Source organism: Pelophylax lessonae (genome assembly GCF_965119305.1).
Source record: "Pelophylax lessonae genome assembly, chromosome: 1".
NCBI lineage: Eukaryota > Metazoa > Chordata > Amphibia > Anura > Ranidae > Pelophylax > Pelophylax lessonae.
Genome location: NC_138768.1, coordinates 461,369,504 through 461,385,686, shown reverse-complemented (window position 1 = coordinate 461,385,686; position 16,183 = coordinate 461,369,504). Strand labels below are relative to the sequence as shown.

At 47.5% G+C, this 16,183-nt stretch overlaps 1 protein-coding gene across 7 annotated transcripts in view; it reads left to right on the top strand.

The window, feature by feature from the left end:
• FCHO1 (FCH and mu domain containing endocytic adaptor 1) overlaps nucleotides 1–16,183 on the top strand; it is a 507,107-nt gene that overhangs the window by 323,645 nt on the left and 167,279 nt on the right. For 6 of the 7 annotated variants that reach the window (XM_082267054.1, XM_082267048.1, XM_082267049.1 and 3 more), the window contains 3 exons: nucleotides 876–948; nucleotides 1,035–1,068; nucleotides 2,159–2,216. In XM_082267054.1, the coding sequence (XP_082123180.1) occupies nucleotides 876–948; nucleotides 1,035–1,068; nucleotides 2,159–2,216 (165 nt within the window). The remainder of the gene's footprint in view (nucleotides 1–875; nucleotides 949–1,034; nucleotides 1,069–2,158; nucleotides 2,217–16,183) is intronic. The other variant, XM_082267051.1, reaches the window with a different exon arrangement.

Below are 16,183 nucleotides of genomic sequence, written 5' to 3'. Positions count from 1 at the left end.
CATTTTTACACAGGGGAGAATGACAGGCGGCTTGTTTACATAAGCCGCCCACCTTTCTCCCGCTCTACCGACGATCGTAGTGTGACCGGCGGACATCGGGTCCGCCGGTCACACGCGCGGACTCCTCCGTGAACGAGCCGCGGCGGGCTCGCCCGCTATTGGCTCACAAACCGGTCACAGGCTAGTGACGTCACTTTGCCTGGCCGGGGCTGACCGCCGCAGTATATCTACTTGCGGCGGTCGGCAAGCGGTTAACACATGACTTTTTTATTTTTAATACCAATATTTACAGATGACATTCAACATAACTTATTCATTTAATTTTCTCCACACACGGACACATCATTTTATGATTATAGTATAAAGAAAACATATATATATATATATATATATATATATATATAAAACATATACATTTATGTGAATATTTATGACACTATACACTGTTTTGATTATGTTAAATTACGTGTTTATTGTGATGATGGTTGGATGTTTTATACACATTAAAGATTATGATGTTGTTCTTATCCTATCGTTTTGTGTATTAGAATGGAAACAACAAGTCTTCCAATTAAGTAGGGGTGTGCACCTTCCAGTACACATACCTAAGCTGGGTTGCTTGTTACATTAGTTGTAGTGAACAAGCACGCTGTTGGTCGTGTGAACGCGTCTGCCACTTCCATTCTGTTGTACCTTGTATCCAGATTTGTACAATAAACCTTTTCCACTATCAAGTCATCATTTGGTGTGCAGCCACTTTCTCTTCATGTTACAGTCATTTTAGCCAGTTTAAAATCTGTGATGATTTTTTGTAGCCTCTTTACCAGTCTCCAGATGTACACCTGAAGGTCTCTCTCTCTCTCTCGGTTTCACAGGTGTAAAGCGCACATGGTCCAAACCATTCCGTATCCGTGGTTTGAGCAAGAGGGAGAAGGACACACATCCCGTGTAAGACAAAGATATATCAACACAATATAAATATTTTAGTACGCCACAAGCTAAGTAATATTTGTCCTTTTTATTTTCATCTGCAGAGAGTCTAATGAACCAGACTGTGTGGTAAGAAAAGTGTGTACATCCATTTTTGGTGCATTTGTGGTTGCTGTATTTTTGTTACCAGTATTCAGTCATATATTATATACAGCTATTATAAATGGTAAATAGACTAGTGAAGTAGATTTCACAGTAGACAAAATTTGTTTTTCTCAGTTCATTTTAAGAATTAAAAATAGCTGTTTTAAATTTATTAGGGCTCTTTCACACGGCTGCTCTGTGTGAAAGCTCCGTTGCGGGACTTTTTTTTTTTTCACGGAGCGGATGACACTTGTGTCATCCGCTCCGTGTGTCCGCATATCATCCCATCCGTTTGCGGATGATATGCGGACATAATGTAAGTCTATGGGCATTGCGGATGTCAGCGGATGACACCGCTGACATCCGATTTTCCTTCCTTTCTGTTTTTTACACGGAGGAAAAATAGGGTTCTGTTCCGTTCCAAAAAACGGAACAGAACTGAAAGGAAGAAAATCGTATGTCAGCGGATGGTATTCCGCTGACATCCGCAATGCCATTGACTTACATTATGTCCGCAAATCATCCGCAAAAAAATAGGATGATTCGCGGACAAGCGGAGCGGCCGTGTGAAAGAGCCCTTATTAATGAATTACTTTTGTAATTTTAAGTATGTTTTTGTGATCTTAAACCTCTTTTATTTGGTACTGCTAATAGTCATTCACAGATTTCCAGCAGCGCTGTTGTTGATATATTTGCTGTGGATAATTATAACAATGCAAATTTCAGTTCACACAGAGTTTTAACTGAATAATTCAGCAAGCTGCAGTGTTTTTTAGACAGACTAGGGCCTAGGTTTGCCCACTATGTCAGCTTGTGCTGTAATGGTGGTGCTGTAAAATAGTACTGTATGTTTTAATAATATACATCCTAGGAATTACAGTAGTATATTGATTATTTAGTGGTGGATAGGTCGGTAGTAATATAGTAAGATCCAAATTCACCAAGGGGCAACAGTTAAAAATTCCAGATTTTCTGTCGTTTGCTGTGCATTAGGGGAAAGTGATAACACATTATTATGGTTCAAATGTCATTTGTTTACTTTTTTTTTTTTTTTTACTTTTTTTCTTTGTTCTTTTTCATTTAGGATCTTCCAGATGTGGATGAGGAAGGTTTTACAATTCGTCCTGATGAAAACATAACCAGTATCCTTTAAAACCTTTGATCCCCTGCAGGGGCATATCTACCCAGCGGGGCAAACAAGGCTTTTGCCTTGGGTGGCATTTTTTAGGAGGGCGGCGCAGCCGCCCCCAGGCAGAAGGTACACTATGAGGACCGCAGAGAAGGAAAGGCGTTGCTAGGGGGGGTGCGGACTGCACCCAGGTGACAACCGCCAGAGGGGTGACACCAGGGACGGCCAAGGACTGACTGTTTGGTGACAGGGGAGAGAAGTGGAAGCAGGATGCGGCGGTGGCTGCAGCCTGCGATCCAGGGCTGTAATAGTTTCTCTGCAGCCTTGCTTCACACAGCTGGTAAAAGGAACCGGCAGGCTGCGGAAGGGGAACGTCCGGTGTATTTATTACATTTTTTTTTTTTGGGAGGGGGAGGTGGAATCTCCTGGTGTATTATAGGGGGACAGGGGAACCCCCCCCCCCTCTACCCTGGATCATTGGACAAGTCATCTCCTGGGATGTCCGGTGCGGATTCCATCAGACAATGCCACGGCCATGGCCTATGTCAATCACCAAGGGGGCACAAGAAGTGTCCCGGCGGCGCGGGAAGTACCCGGTATTCTAAGGTGGGCGGAAAGATTTGTTGAGCCTTCTCTGCTGTGCACATTCCAGGTGTGGAAAATTGGCGCAGCTGGAGGTACCGAAAGTACATCCATCTCGGCAGGCCCCTCGCTCTTTGAAGATCAGAGAAAGGGAGGATGGAGCCCGCTGGACACACATCCCGGAGAGTCCGCACTCCGTGCGTAGCCCAGATCTGGGGGTCCTGCATAGACCACAAATGCTAAAGGCTAGGGTTCCCCCATAGGGGGCACACCGGGGACCATTTAGTAGGCTGCAGAAACCGCCGCCGAGCTTTAACCCACACCCGCAAGGTAACTCTTGTAGGCAGGAGAGCCGGAGGGCAGGCCTGCAGCCCCCTGTACACCAAACTACTAAGGCCCTGCAGGGACCCCACCAAAGCCGCCTCCAAACATACAGCTGCGTTCCCCCTTGATTGTGCAGCATACCACCAGCCGACGGTAACCAGCACAGTAGTAGGTAGTCAGGCATGGCCAACCCCCCCACAACTGGTTGGAAGGCACAGGGTAGACTACGCCGACCGGGGAGACTTCCCAGCCCATATAAAGGAGCCCACGAGACCGTCAACGAGCTTAAAGAAGGACAGAGGCAGCCAAATCGGACAATTCCTAAAAAAATATAGAAACTTGGGCAAAAAAAATAATTTTGAGTAAGTTAATTCTGCCCATGAGATTAAGTGGCAGGGAGGCCCAGAGTGCACATCGGTCCCAGAGATGGGCGACAAGGGGGTCAAGATTCAAGGACCTAAAGGAGGCCGGGTCTCTGCGCACCTCTATACCCAGATAGCGGAATTGATCCACCCACCGCAGAGGGGTCTCAGCAGCGCCAGCCCTGGTCCCCGCGTCCAAGGGGAACAGAACCAACTTGGACCAGTTGATTTTAATACCAGAGAATCGGCCAAACTCGTCAAAGATCTCAAGGGCAGCCCGCAAGGAGGAGTCAGCATCATGCATGTACAGAAGAGCGTCATCCGCATACAGAGAAATTTTCTCCTCCAGGGGGCCCACCCTCAGACCCACGACGGAAGGCGAGCTCCTAATCAAAATGGCCAGGTGCTCAAGGGCTAGCGCAAATAAGGAGGGCGAGAGTGGACAGCCCTGACGAGTACCCCGCTGCAGTGGGAAGGATCTGGAGATTCCCCCAGAAGTGCGGACCCACGCTATAGGTGAGCGATAGAGCATTGTCAGCCAAGTCAAAACATTAGAACCAAATCCAAAACGTCGTAACACCTCCCACAGAAATCCCCACTCCACAGAGTCAAAGGCCTTCTCGGCATCGAGAGAGGCTATGACCCGCTGTCCACAATCAACATGGTCAGCCACTAGGTTTAAAAAGACCCGTCGCAAATTAATATCAGTCCCCTTACCCGGCATAAAGCCCGTTTGGTCTGCCTGCACCAGCACATCAAGTACCCCAGCAAGTCTACGTGCCAGCACCTTAGCCAGAATCTTGGCATCAACATTAATCAGATCGGCCTGTAAGAGGCACAGTCCTCCGGGTCCTTCCCAGGTTTGGAAACCAGGACAATGACCGCCTCCATCATAGAGGCAGGGAGAGAGCCATGGGAGAAACTGTGCTCAAACAGGGAGACTAAACGGGGGGCCAAAAGATCCTGATACCCCGTGTACACCTCCGTAGGAATACCATCCACCCCAGGGGTTTTTCCCGACTGCAGGAGGCCAAGGGCCTCCTGCACCTCCTCCAAATTGATGTCCGCCTCTAACGATTGCCTGACCTCCACCTCCAAGACGGGGAAGTCCACCCAATCTAAATAGGAACCCAGCTCTACCTCAGTGTAATTTACCCGAGAGGAATATAACGTTTCATAGAAGGACTGGAATCTAGCAGTGATAGCCTCCGGAGAGCGGAGAAGCCCACCATCCGTAGCCCTAATACCACTAATATGGACCGGAGGAGCAATACCCTTCGCTAACCAGGCCATAAGTTTATCATTCTTGTTGCCATACTCATAGACCCTCTGAGCCGAGGACAACATCGACTTACGAGTCATCTCAGTTCGTAACAGTTGGACCTCCCGGAGAGCACATTTGCTACAATCCATAGGAGGTCGAGGAGGGGTCAGCTACATACCCTGCCTCCCGCACCCGAGCCTCCTCCTCACGTTACCCCAGAGATCTCTCAGAAGCCATGCGCACCTCCGAAATACGCTGCCCATATTCTCCCCGAAGCCAAGCCTTAAACGAGTCCCAAAGGATGGGTGGCTCTGCAGTCTCTGGGTTATCCTGCCAAAAACTCTCAATCCCCTCCTGAACATGCTCCTGGACCCCCTTGTGCAAGGCCCAGAACCTGGAGAGCCTCCACAAGCCCCCGCCCGAGGTATCCCCCCTCAACGACACCTGCAGTGGCGCATGATCTGATATACCCCTAGCCAGGATAGACACCTCCAAAACTCTGCGTAGGGCAGAGTGGGAAGCAAACGCCATGTCTATCCGGGACAGGGAGCGATGAGAAGCCAAATGACAGGTGTACGCTCGAGTGGTGGGGTGAAAGTGCCGCCAGACATCAGTCAGGGCAAAGACCTCAGCCCAATGAGCAAGGCGGGAGGGCCCTAAGGCAGAGGAGTGAAGTCTGTCACGCTCCGGGCACATTACCGTATTAAAATCACCCAATATAAGGAAATCAGCCACCCCGTAGCTGAAAACCACCTTCATAACTTTATTCAGAAGGGGAAGCTCAGCAGGGGGCGGGAGATACAATCCCACCGCAACCAGAGGGGATCCCCCCCACAAGGGCATGAATGATCACATAGCGACCCTCCGAGTCAGTGCAGAGATCCAAAAGAGTAAAGGATAACGATCGATGAATCAAGACACTGACCCCAGGAGCATAACTGGAATACACCGAGTGATAGTGAGCGCCCACCCATGCACGTCTCAGACCCAAAACTCTAGACCCCAAAAGGTGCGTTTCCTGTAGTATACATATGTGAGGGGACTGTTGACGTAGGTAGTTGAGTACTAAGGAGCGTTTGACCGCCATACCCAGTCCCCTGACATTCTAGAAGAGAACATCAATGTCAGGCATCAGAACAGTGCAGAAAGAAAAGCAAGGTGGAGGACAGACAAGGGGCAGGCAGGGAGCAACAACAGGCCAAAAGGAAGAAGAGCATGAGAGGAAACTCCCCCCACCCACTCCCTGAACCCAAGACCCCTAGTAACAGCTGCAACCACCGTACATGTGTCAAAATCAGAGCATTTAGGAACATGTAATAAAAACAAGTAAAACATATAAAAAAACAATAAACAAAAGGGAGGCCCAGTTTGACTCCAGACCGGCTAACAGTAGCCAACAACCCTTTCCCCCCCACCCCGCGAACCATCCCCCCCCCCCGAACATGGGGTCGCTCTGGTCCCAAACCAAAAGCCGAGGGCAGAAAAATACAGTGAGGAGGCACATAGCTAACCGGACCGTCCTAAGGGACCTCGGACCCCCGGGAACCCAGGTGGTCCGGAGTTCTTAAGGCAGTCTATCTCACAAGGAGATGCTGAATCCGGCAATAAATGACAAAGTTCCAAAACAGGAGAAAAACACCCAGCAGAGCCAGGGGCACAGTCTTAGAAGAAAAAGGAGAACTTCATTACAATATGAGGTGCTGTCCCTCAACCGCATCCAGGTCGGCAGAACATCCAACAGGTCACAACAGGTGAGTAGGCCAAATGCTGTAAATCCAAAACAGCACGGACAAAACAGGATCCCATGGTGAGAAACAAGGGGAGGAAACCCCCACCGCTCCGGCGGCAAAGAGAAAGGGGAGAACACCGATACACATCCCCAGCACACAGCACGGTCATCAGCCTCTATCCTGGGGGGGGGTCTCCAACCAAGCAGCAGCATCTTTAGGTGAGTTGAAAAAACGGACAGATTCCCCTTCCACCACCCTGAGTTTAGCAGGGAACAGCACACTGTATTTGATCCGTCGGGGGCGCAAGGAGGCCTTGACAGAGTCATAGGACTTACATAGTTTTTGCGTTTCAATGGAGTAATCCGGGAAAAGCATCAAGTGGTTATTTTGGTGGCGGAGCTCCCCCACAGCCCTAGCAGCACGGAGAATTTCATCCCTGTCCCGAAAGTTCAACAAGCGGAGGATTAGGGTGCGCGGGGGAGACCCGGGAGGGCCCGGCTGAGGAGGGACCCTATGCGCCCGTTCCAACGTAAAATGGGGGGACAGGCAGGCTGCAGGGAGAAGGCCACAAAACAAATCCTCCACAAACGTAGTAGCATCCTTACTCTCCGCACCCTCGGCCAGGCCGATAATTCGAATGTTGTTGCGTCTGCAGCGGTTTTCTGCATCCTCGGCTCTATATTCCAGGGTCCTCACTTTAGTTTGCAGGGTGCGAATGGCCGCCGAATGGTCCGCCACAGTATCCTCCACCTGCCCCACGCGCTCCTCCGCAGAAGTGAGGCGCGTACGGATCCTATCCAGATCCTGACGGATAAGACTAACATCTAGTTGCACAGCCTCTATCTTGTTCGTTAGAGCAGTCTGACAGGCCGTGATCGCCGCCATCACCTCTGGGATACCAGGGGACTGAGCTGACAAGGTCACCTCCCCCTCCTTAGGGGACGCCATGTTCGGACGTGGCGAGGGCCGCACGCTGCCTGAGGCGGCAGCGGGAGAAAGAATCGGAATGCCCGGGGGAAAGCGAAGTTTCTTCCCGCCCTTCGTCCTACCCGATGATCTGGTCGGCATCCGCAGCAGAATGAAGCAGCTCAGGGAGAGATCAGACACCCAAAGACGGAGAAGTGAGCCAGTATCACAGCAGAGCTCCGGAGAAGACGTCTGCTAACGCCGCCATCTTAGCCACGCCCCCCATGGAGTTGGGTTTTTCCTTCTGGCACTGCTTGTTACAAAACTGAATACCTATCGCAATAAGTGGGAGTATACCCACAGAGACTGGCCCATAGGCATGTTCAAGTGTTTTCTCTGCCTAATGTCCTACTCCTGTAGGGGGCAGTATAACCCTACGGTCAAGAAGATGGAACTGTGTCTGTCAATGAACATCAGAGAAATGGATTTTACAGTAAGGCTTTTGACATTTACGATAAGACATGTTCTTAGCGTACCATGCCTGCACACCACCACAAAACAGTATTGTGAACAGTACACATAGGAGATTAAGCTTTTTGCCTTGTCCATGCAGTGGGACTGCACTGTATTAGCTGCCCAACACTGTCCCACTGCATCTGGTGTGAACCAGTCCTTAAAGTTATTTCAAGGCTTACTCCATGGTAAAAAGATTGAGAGAGGCTTTTCTAAGGAGCTATAAGCTTGTCTGATTGGGTATATAAACGGGGTTTGCATTTTAGCCTGGATACTGGAAAATAATTTGAGGTCACAATTAAGGGGATAAATTGTTCTGTAGCTTGCACAGCTCAGTGGGTACTTGAAAAACAATGTGGAAATACTGTAAATATATGATTTAAAATTTTGGCTATGAATGCACTCGGGACAAAATGGGTCCTGTTTGGGTAAGAATAGCATAGCACCATGGGTTCAGTTATGAAAATAGGTGTAAAAAAAATTGATTTGTTGCTGTAAGATGATCCTAGGTCCACCATGTGAGAAAATTGCCATAAGTGCTTGGAAATCACTTAGGGGAGGCTTATGCTATGTCAGCCCATGCACAAGAGTCTAGGTTCAGAAAAAAAAAAGCAAAAATACAATTCACTTCTGCAACATCTGGGGAAATGTCAAAGCACAGTAGGTTAGTTATGGAATACCAGTCTAAGTTCCTGGGATGGTAATTGAACCAGTACAATATGGCTCTTGGTTGCCTCATTCCTCCACCAAGGAGAAATAGCAAAAATGCTTTTGGGTCGCATGAGGAGTACTCAAGGAACTATTCACACAGACAACTTGTTGCAGGCATATGAGGTAGGGCACAAAATGTAGCATATTAAAGCAGCATCTGGAGAAACTCTGGGACATGGGGGTGGTTAAAGAGGTCATGGGAACATGATCTCCTAGCATTGGAGTGGCCCTTTGTAGTGGATAGGATCCACTAAATTGGAGCATAAGGGTAATAGCGGTTGGGAGAACATTGTTGACTCTCAATGGTTCTTCCAAAATTGGTTGTCTCTCAACTCAAAAATGTTTTGTTAGTGCAGCCTGGCAGTCTGTTGGTTCAGTGACATGAGGGTTCTTGTAGAATAGATGGTCTAGAAGGCAACCAAAAGCTTGGTAGGTAGACCCTCAAGAGGGGAGTGCTGGCCATACACTATATGCAAAATTGTTTGAACTTATTTTCGAAAAACGAACACTCGCCTGTGAGAGCAGACGATCGTGCTATCGTGTAATGACCGATAAATCGTTCAATGGATATAAATTAATCAGTTTTTTGTTGTTTCACATATACCTAGTGCAAACTGTTTGGACGAGAAACACATTAACCTTTCAATTTATCGTTTGTTCGGCAGAAAATTTAAATTTTTTTTGGCTCAAAAATGTCACAACCGATTTGTGCCCATCAACTGGCCGAAAAATTAATGAACTGTCCAAATGACCGCATTTTGGCCGATTTTTGGTATGTGTATGGTCACCATAAGAGTTTGAAGTACCTTCAGGGGTGCAGGTCTAGCATTTAGCAAATGGAGAGACAAGATAGCCAATCCTATGTGAGCTTTTAGTGTCCAACCATCCAACCACAGTAAGGGCTGCTTAAAGCGGAGCTCCATCCTCCCCACCAAAAAATTTGAAGTCAGCAGCTACAATTACTGTAGCTGCTGACTTTTAATATTAGGACACTTAAATGTCCAGGGATCCCGTGATGTCGGTCCCCCAGATAATTTTTTTCAATCGGCTCTTGGGTGCTGCCTTCGCCGTTTCTTGTAGGGGAAACTGGCAGTGAAGCCTTGCTGCTTCACAGCTGATTCCCTACTGCGCATGTGCGAAGCGCGCTGCACTTTGTGAATGACCTGGCGGTGGGGGAAAGAGGAAGGGGTCCGAACTTCCAAGTGACCTTGTCACCCACCTGTGAGAGGGGGTACCTGTCAAAAACCCTATCCCCCCCTGAAAGGTGGTGCCAAATGTGGCAGCATGGGGTGGAGGAAGCAAAAAAAGCAGGGCTTCCTCTTTTGGGTGGACCTTTGCTTTAAGGCCAGCTATAGACGGTTTGATTCTCAGCCAGTTAGGCAGGAACCGGTCGAGATTCGAACCATGTAAGGGTTTACATTAACTTTGGTAAGACCAGCCTGCCAGATTTTCTGCTATAGCCTCTAGCTTTACAGCTAAACAATCTCTCTCTCTGGCAGGAGACAGCCTCCCCCACCCCCCCGCACTGCCAACCAGTGGCTACAGGAAAGAAATTTGCACCGTCTATGGCCTGCCTTACTGGCCAACAGCTATATGTACTTGTCTAACCAGTGCCAATGCCCAAGGATTTGTAGGAGCAGTACATAGGTAAACATACCCATGTAACAAAGTAGTGAAAACCATACCTGGGTAGTAAATTCAATAAGCCCCCGTTCACACCGGTGCGACTTGTCATGAGATTTTTATCACCTTTTATCAACAATGAAACTGTTGTAATTGGTGCGACGCCGACTTTGCAGTGCCGCACCGATTTGGAAAAAAAAATTCCTGCACGATTTTTGGCGATTTCAGGTGCCAGTTGCATAGATATTTGTGCATGAAGTTGCACAGATGTCAGCCAAGTCTCACCTGATGTTGCACCGCCATATGGTTTTGAAATCATGCGATTAAAAGTAAAGTCGCAAGATTTCAAATTCTGATTCAGTGTGAAGGGGGACTTAGTCAGATTGTAACTAGTACCTAAGCAGTAAATTCAAGAAGTCAGATTGTAACTAGTACCTAAGCAGTATATTTAAGAAGTCAGATTGTAACTAGTACATGGGTAGTAAATTCAGTAAGTCAGATTATAATGTGTATGGTGAGCTTAAAGCTGTTTCTACGCAAGAAGCTAGTGCCTCAATGATTGCTCTGGGGGGGAGAGACTTCGACAGGCCCCATATTTATTTATTTATTTATTTATTTATTTATTTATTTTTTAAAGCCCGTAGCGTATGAAACACACTCAAAAGACTTCACCCGGTGCATAAAAAAGTGCACACACACAAACGTGAGGAACACAAAAAGTGCACAGGGTGTGCAAACACAAATGGTCTTCCCTCCGAAGAGGTAGGACCCGAACCTCGATCCCCCGGGGCGCAAGACTCCTGACAGGGATTTAAGGTACTCATGGTCTGTCTGGCCGAAACCAGACCGACCCCGTTCTTCAGGGGGACTGCCGAAACAGCCCCCACCGAGTACTAAGTGGGGCTCCCCCGAAGGGAGACCCCATGAGAGAGGGCGAACTAAGCCAAAAGGCCATATCCACCCCCTCCCAAGACTCAAGGCAGGGCCCGAGGACCCACACCCTACAAGTCGTGCAGTAAGGAAAAGGTGATAGAAGGTGACAAACTACAAAGAAAAAAAGCACACACAAACAAAAAGGTGGGGAAGGGGAAGTGGAGAAGTGAATTAGTGCCCTTGTGAAAATACAAGGGTAGGCCTTCCGGCCGGAATAAAAATTCCTCTGGTCAAAGCCAAAAGGCCTTGCCCAAGAGGCAGGTGCTTAAAAAAGTGTGTAGGTGCAGTGACCATGGTGCCGAAAAACTCAAGGCGAGCTGGCCCTCACCAGTGAGAATTAAGGCACCCCTGGGCTGCCACCCCAGGGGCACATACACTACGGGCTTTTTCTACCCCGGCCCAATGGCCAGACCGAGTGTAGCCCTTTCCTACCAGGAGGTTTGGAACGTGGACAGCTTAGAGAGAGCTTGCCTTCAACTGGGGACAAGCCTTTTGCAAGGCCAGATTCAACCCAGGAGGAAAGGCCCTCCCACCGCCATCCCAATTCCTCACCAATTACATCCAGGAGCAATACTAACCGTCTTTTCCCAGCTTTCTTGCTCCCTTCAAACTGATAGGGTCGGACCCATTCAAATCAGGAAGGCATTGGAACCATCCGGCTTTCTCTGGTTTGGCCTACTCCGGTCCTCCAGTTACGCCCAGAGCGCCCCGGTTAACTTCGGCCACCACCGATACTAACCTTCCGGTTCCATTCCAACACTGATAAGAACAGATACTACACTTGATCTTAGCCAAAAGGCCCCATATTTATTGCTCACCTTGAGCAGTAAGCTTCTGGCAGAATTCGGATTATCATCTCTGCAATTGCCATCTGCCATACTGCTGTTGATGAGGTGCCTTGTGTGTTATGGTGAAAAAACAGATAACTATGTTTTGGGAGGCAGCATACGGTCCTTTAGTCTTCCTGTAATATGACATCTGTGTGTCTGGATCAAAACTGTGCAGAGCTGTAAGATATGAGCTGAGGTGGTAGCAGAGAAGCCAGGAGCTTGAACATGCACTTATACTTCGATGATACAGCCAGATCCCCTCCATTTTAACATATTGGGTAAAGCCACAGGTTCACTTTGGAGACAACTAGCTGTGAGCTGCCATTTTTCTCAATGTGCGCTTCTAGAGAAATGCTGACAATGTGCTTATCAGAGTGTTCAGAATTTGTTTCACGCTTCTTGAAATTTTTCAGAAATCTTTGATTGAACCAGAAAAAGTTCATGTTTGTTTAAAATCTGGCCAGAATTAGGGAGAGAAATGTGTATTTGTGAGACATTCCACTGTAATGTACAGTGTGTTCTGTACAATAGTTAGTCATTCACAGAAAATCTGGCTTCTGTATTGCATTACTCATACCTCTAACAGGGTTCGTACGGTCCTGGAAATCCTGGAAAAGTTTTGGAATTTTTAGATGACACTTTCCAGGCCTGGAAAGGTCATGGAAAATTAGGAAACACACTAGGTTTTGGAAAAGTCATGGAATTAAATTACTGTGGAGGAGCGGGGAGCTGATGCTTAATTATTGTAATTATTTTATGATAATTATATTGCCACATACTGTATTTACATTTCGCTGTATTAGCATCCTTCCGGGTCCGCGGTATGCATGTGCTGTCATTGGCCAGCAGCAGCCGACCCAATCAGGCAGCGGGAAGGGCCAGCCGCGGTTTGCCTGGAGACACTGTGACTGGCTAGCAGCAGCAGTAACAGCCGGGAGATTATCAACCAATGAGGCAGCGGAAGCGTCACTGGAGGGCGGGCCGACCGCATGAACGTGATGATGACGCGGAAGGGGGCGGTAACCCGCGTCATCACTGGAATACATCCCTTTCTTTATGCATGCTAATATTCTGCTGGCTTTGGCAGCTGCCGCTTGACATTGCATGCTATTGCCTAGTCTATCATCTACCAAGACTCCCAGATCTTTCTCCATTTTTGATTCCCCCAAGGGTTCCCCCCGTAACGTGTATTGTGCTTTTATGTTTTTAGTCCCCAAGTGCAAAACCTTACAATTCTCCACATTAAACCTCATTTGCCATGTCATAGCCCACTCCGTTATTTTGTCCAGGTCATTCTGTAGGATATCTTCTTCATGCTGTGCAGTTATTGCCTTGCCCAATTGTGTGTCATCTGCAAAAACTGATATAGAACTACTGATCCCGTCCTCAATGCTGTTTGTTTCATGTTTAAGTGTCTGGACAACTTGGAGAAGTGGAAATGTAACCCGATCACTGCCAGAGCTGTTTTTTTTTTTTTTTTTTTTCATTTTTTGCACGTTTAAACAAAATCATTTTAGGCCTGAAGGTTAGTTAAACCCCCAAACATATTTTTTGAAAGCAAAAAATAAAATGTTGGCAGCTCCAACTTTTTGTCACATGTTATTAATGCAATGGTTTATCTAGTGTATAGGATTTGCTATGCGTGATGCAAGCAAGAAGCAGCAAGGCAAAACACTTTTTAAACTTTTTAAAATTCCACCAGTTTTACTCCACCTAGTATGTATGATGCATGCATATTCTTAGCCCCCAAGTGCATAACTTTACATTTATCAACATTAAACCTCATTTGCCACATAGTTGCCCAATGATACCGTGCATTGAGGTCAGCTTGTAAGTTGGAGACATCCTGTAAAGAAGTTATTCCACTGCAAAGCTTGGTGTCATCTGCAAAGACTGAAATGCTCCTTTTAATCCCTGACCCTATATCATTTATAAAGATATTAAAAAGTAAGGGTCCCAACACTGAACCTTTGGGTACACCACTGATAACTTTGGACCATTCAGAATAAGAATCATTAACCACTACTCTCTAATTCTATCTTTTACTTACCTCCTCATAAAAAAAAAAAAATCAGGTTTGTTTGACAACTTCTGTCTTTCATGAATCCATGCTGGCTGTTGCTTAAAATATTTTTTTCCAGCAAGAACTCATCTATGTGGTCTTTTATTAAACTCTCCAATATCTTTGCGACTAAAGTTAAACTAACAGGTCTATAGTTACTTTGATCCCTTTTTAAATATAGGCACCACATTGGCCCTACGCCAATCCAGTGGTACTATTCCAGTCCTTAACGAGTCCCTAAAAATTAGGAACAAAGGCTTAGAAATTACAGCGCACAATTCTTTTAGGATGCGTGGGTGGATGCCATCTGGTCTAGGCGCTTTATCCACCCTTATTCTGTCTAAATATTTCTGGACCATATCACTTTTGAGCCATTGTGGATCATTTGGGGCTGTGTCAATACCGTCCAATATGGTCATGAGCTCCCCCATGCTCCTTTGTATATACAGAGCTGAAGAAAATATTTAATTTGCCTTCTTTTTGTCCCCAGTCACCCACTCCTGATTATTTTGTAAAGGGCCTACATGCTCAGACCTGACCTTTTTACTGTTAATATATTTGAAGAATTTTTTGGGGTTTGTCCTATCTTTTGCAATCTGTCCATTTTGAATTTTTGCGTCCCTGATTTCCTTTTTTATATATTCGCTTATATTCTTTGTAACAATATATATAATATATCTTTGATGCCTCTCTGGATGCAGCGCTCCTAGCTTGCAGGGTGTCCGTGACAGCGGTGACCCTTCGCCACAAGATATGGCTGAAATACTGGTCTGCGGACTAGGCTTCCAAGAGGGTACTGACTGATCTCCCCTTTGTGGGAGACCGACTGTTCAGGGCTTCCATGGAGGAGATCATTAAGGGTCTTACAGGAGATAGGAGTACTCTGCTTCCGCAGACTACCAGGAGCAAAGAGTCTCGTCGCAAACGTGGCCCATAAGCGGTCCTTTCGTCCCTCGGGATCTAAGGACCAGGGATCAAAATCCGCCCGTAACCCCGCAGGGGGTTTAAAAAGGCCCTGGCCTGGTAAGCCAGGAGCGGGTTCCCTTGGGACTGCAGACAAGCCCACTTCTGCCTGAAGGGGCACCCTCACCCGTATCTGGGGTGGGGGGACATCTTTGCTTCTTTCCAGATCTGTGGACCTCCTTAATTCAAGACAAATGGGTCCACGAGTTGATTTGGTCCGGTTACAAGCTAGAGTTTCTGTCCTTGCCTCCGGCAAGGTTCTTCCCTTCCAACCTACGCTTGTCCTCCGATCGCCTACGAGGTCTTCTCAGGGTGGTACAAGATCTGCTCTCACAAGGGGTCATTGTACCGGTTCCAGAATCGGAACGCTTTCAGTGGTTTTATTCAAACCTATTTGCTGTTCCCAGGAAGGAAGGCAAGGCCCGTCCAATCCTGGACCTCAAGGCCTTGAATTTCTTTGTGTGGGTTGAGAGATTTCGGATGGAGTCCATTCGTATGGTTGTGGCATCCCTTCATCAAAGGGGTTTCTCTGGCCTCTATCGACGTCAAGGACTCTTACCTTCATATCCCAATATATGTTGGGTATCAGCGTTTCCTTCTCTTTGCCGTGGGCGAGGATCACTACAAATCCGTGGAGTTAGCCTTTGGTCTCGCCTCGGCTCCTCAGGTGTTCACAAAAGTTTTGGCTCTGGTGTTAGCTCTGCTACGGCAGTAGGGGATTGCGGTACTGGGGTACTTGGATGGCCTCCTTCTGCGAGCAGAGTCTCCAAATGCCTTAAAGGACAATCTGGACATTTTGGTGCAAACTTTGCAAGAGTTCGGGTGGAAACTGAATTTCCAAAAATCTACTCTGGTCCTGTCCACCTAACTGGACTACTTGGGCCTGAGCCTGGACTCGGCCTCAGCCCGGTTGTTTCTTCTGGAGGAGAAAATCCAGAAGTTGCAGGATGCGATCCAGCTCCTGTTGTCCGACTGGCAGTTATCTCTCAGGATTTGCATGCAAGTGCTGGGCCTTATAGTCTCCACCTTCAAGGCTGTTCCATTTGCTCAGTTCTATACCAGATCTCTGCAAAAGAGATCCTTGCCAAATGGAGCAAGAATCCACAGTCTCTAGACAATCTGAGCCTGTTGAGCCGGGGTACGAGAGGGTCCCTGATCTGGTGGCTCCGCTCTCCGG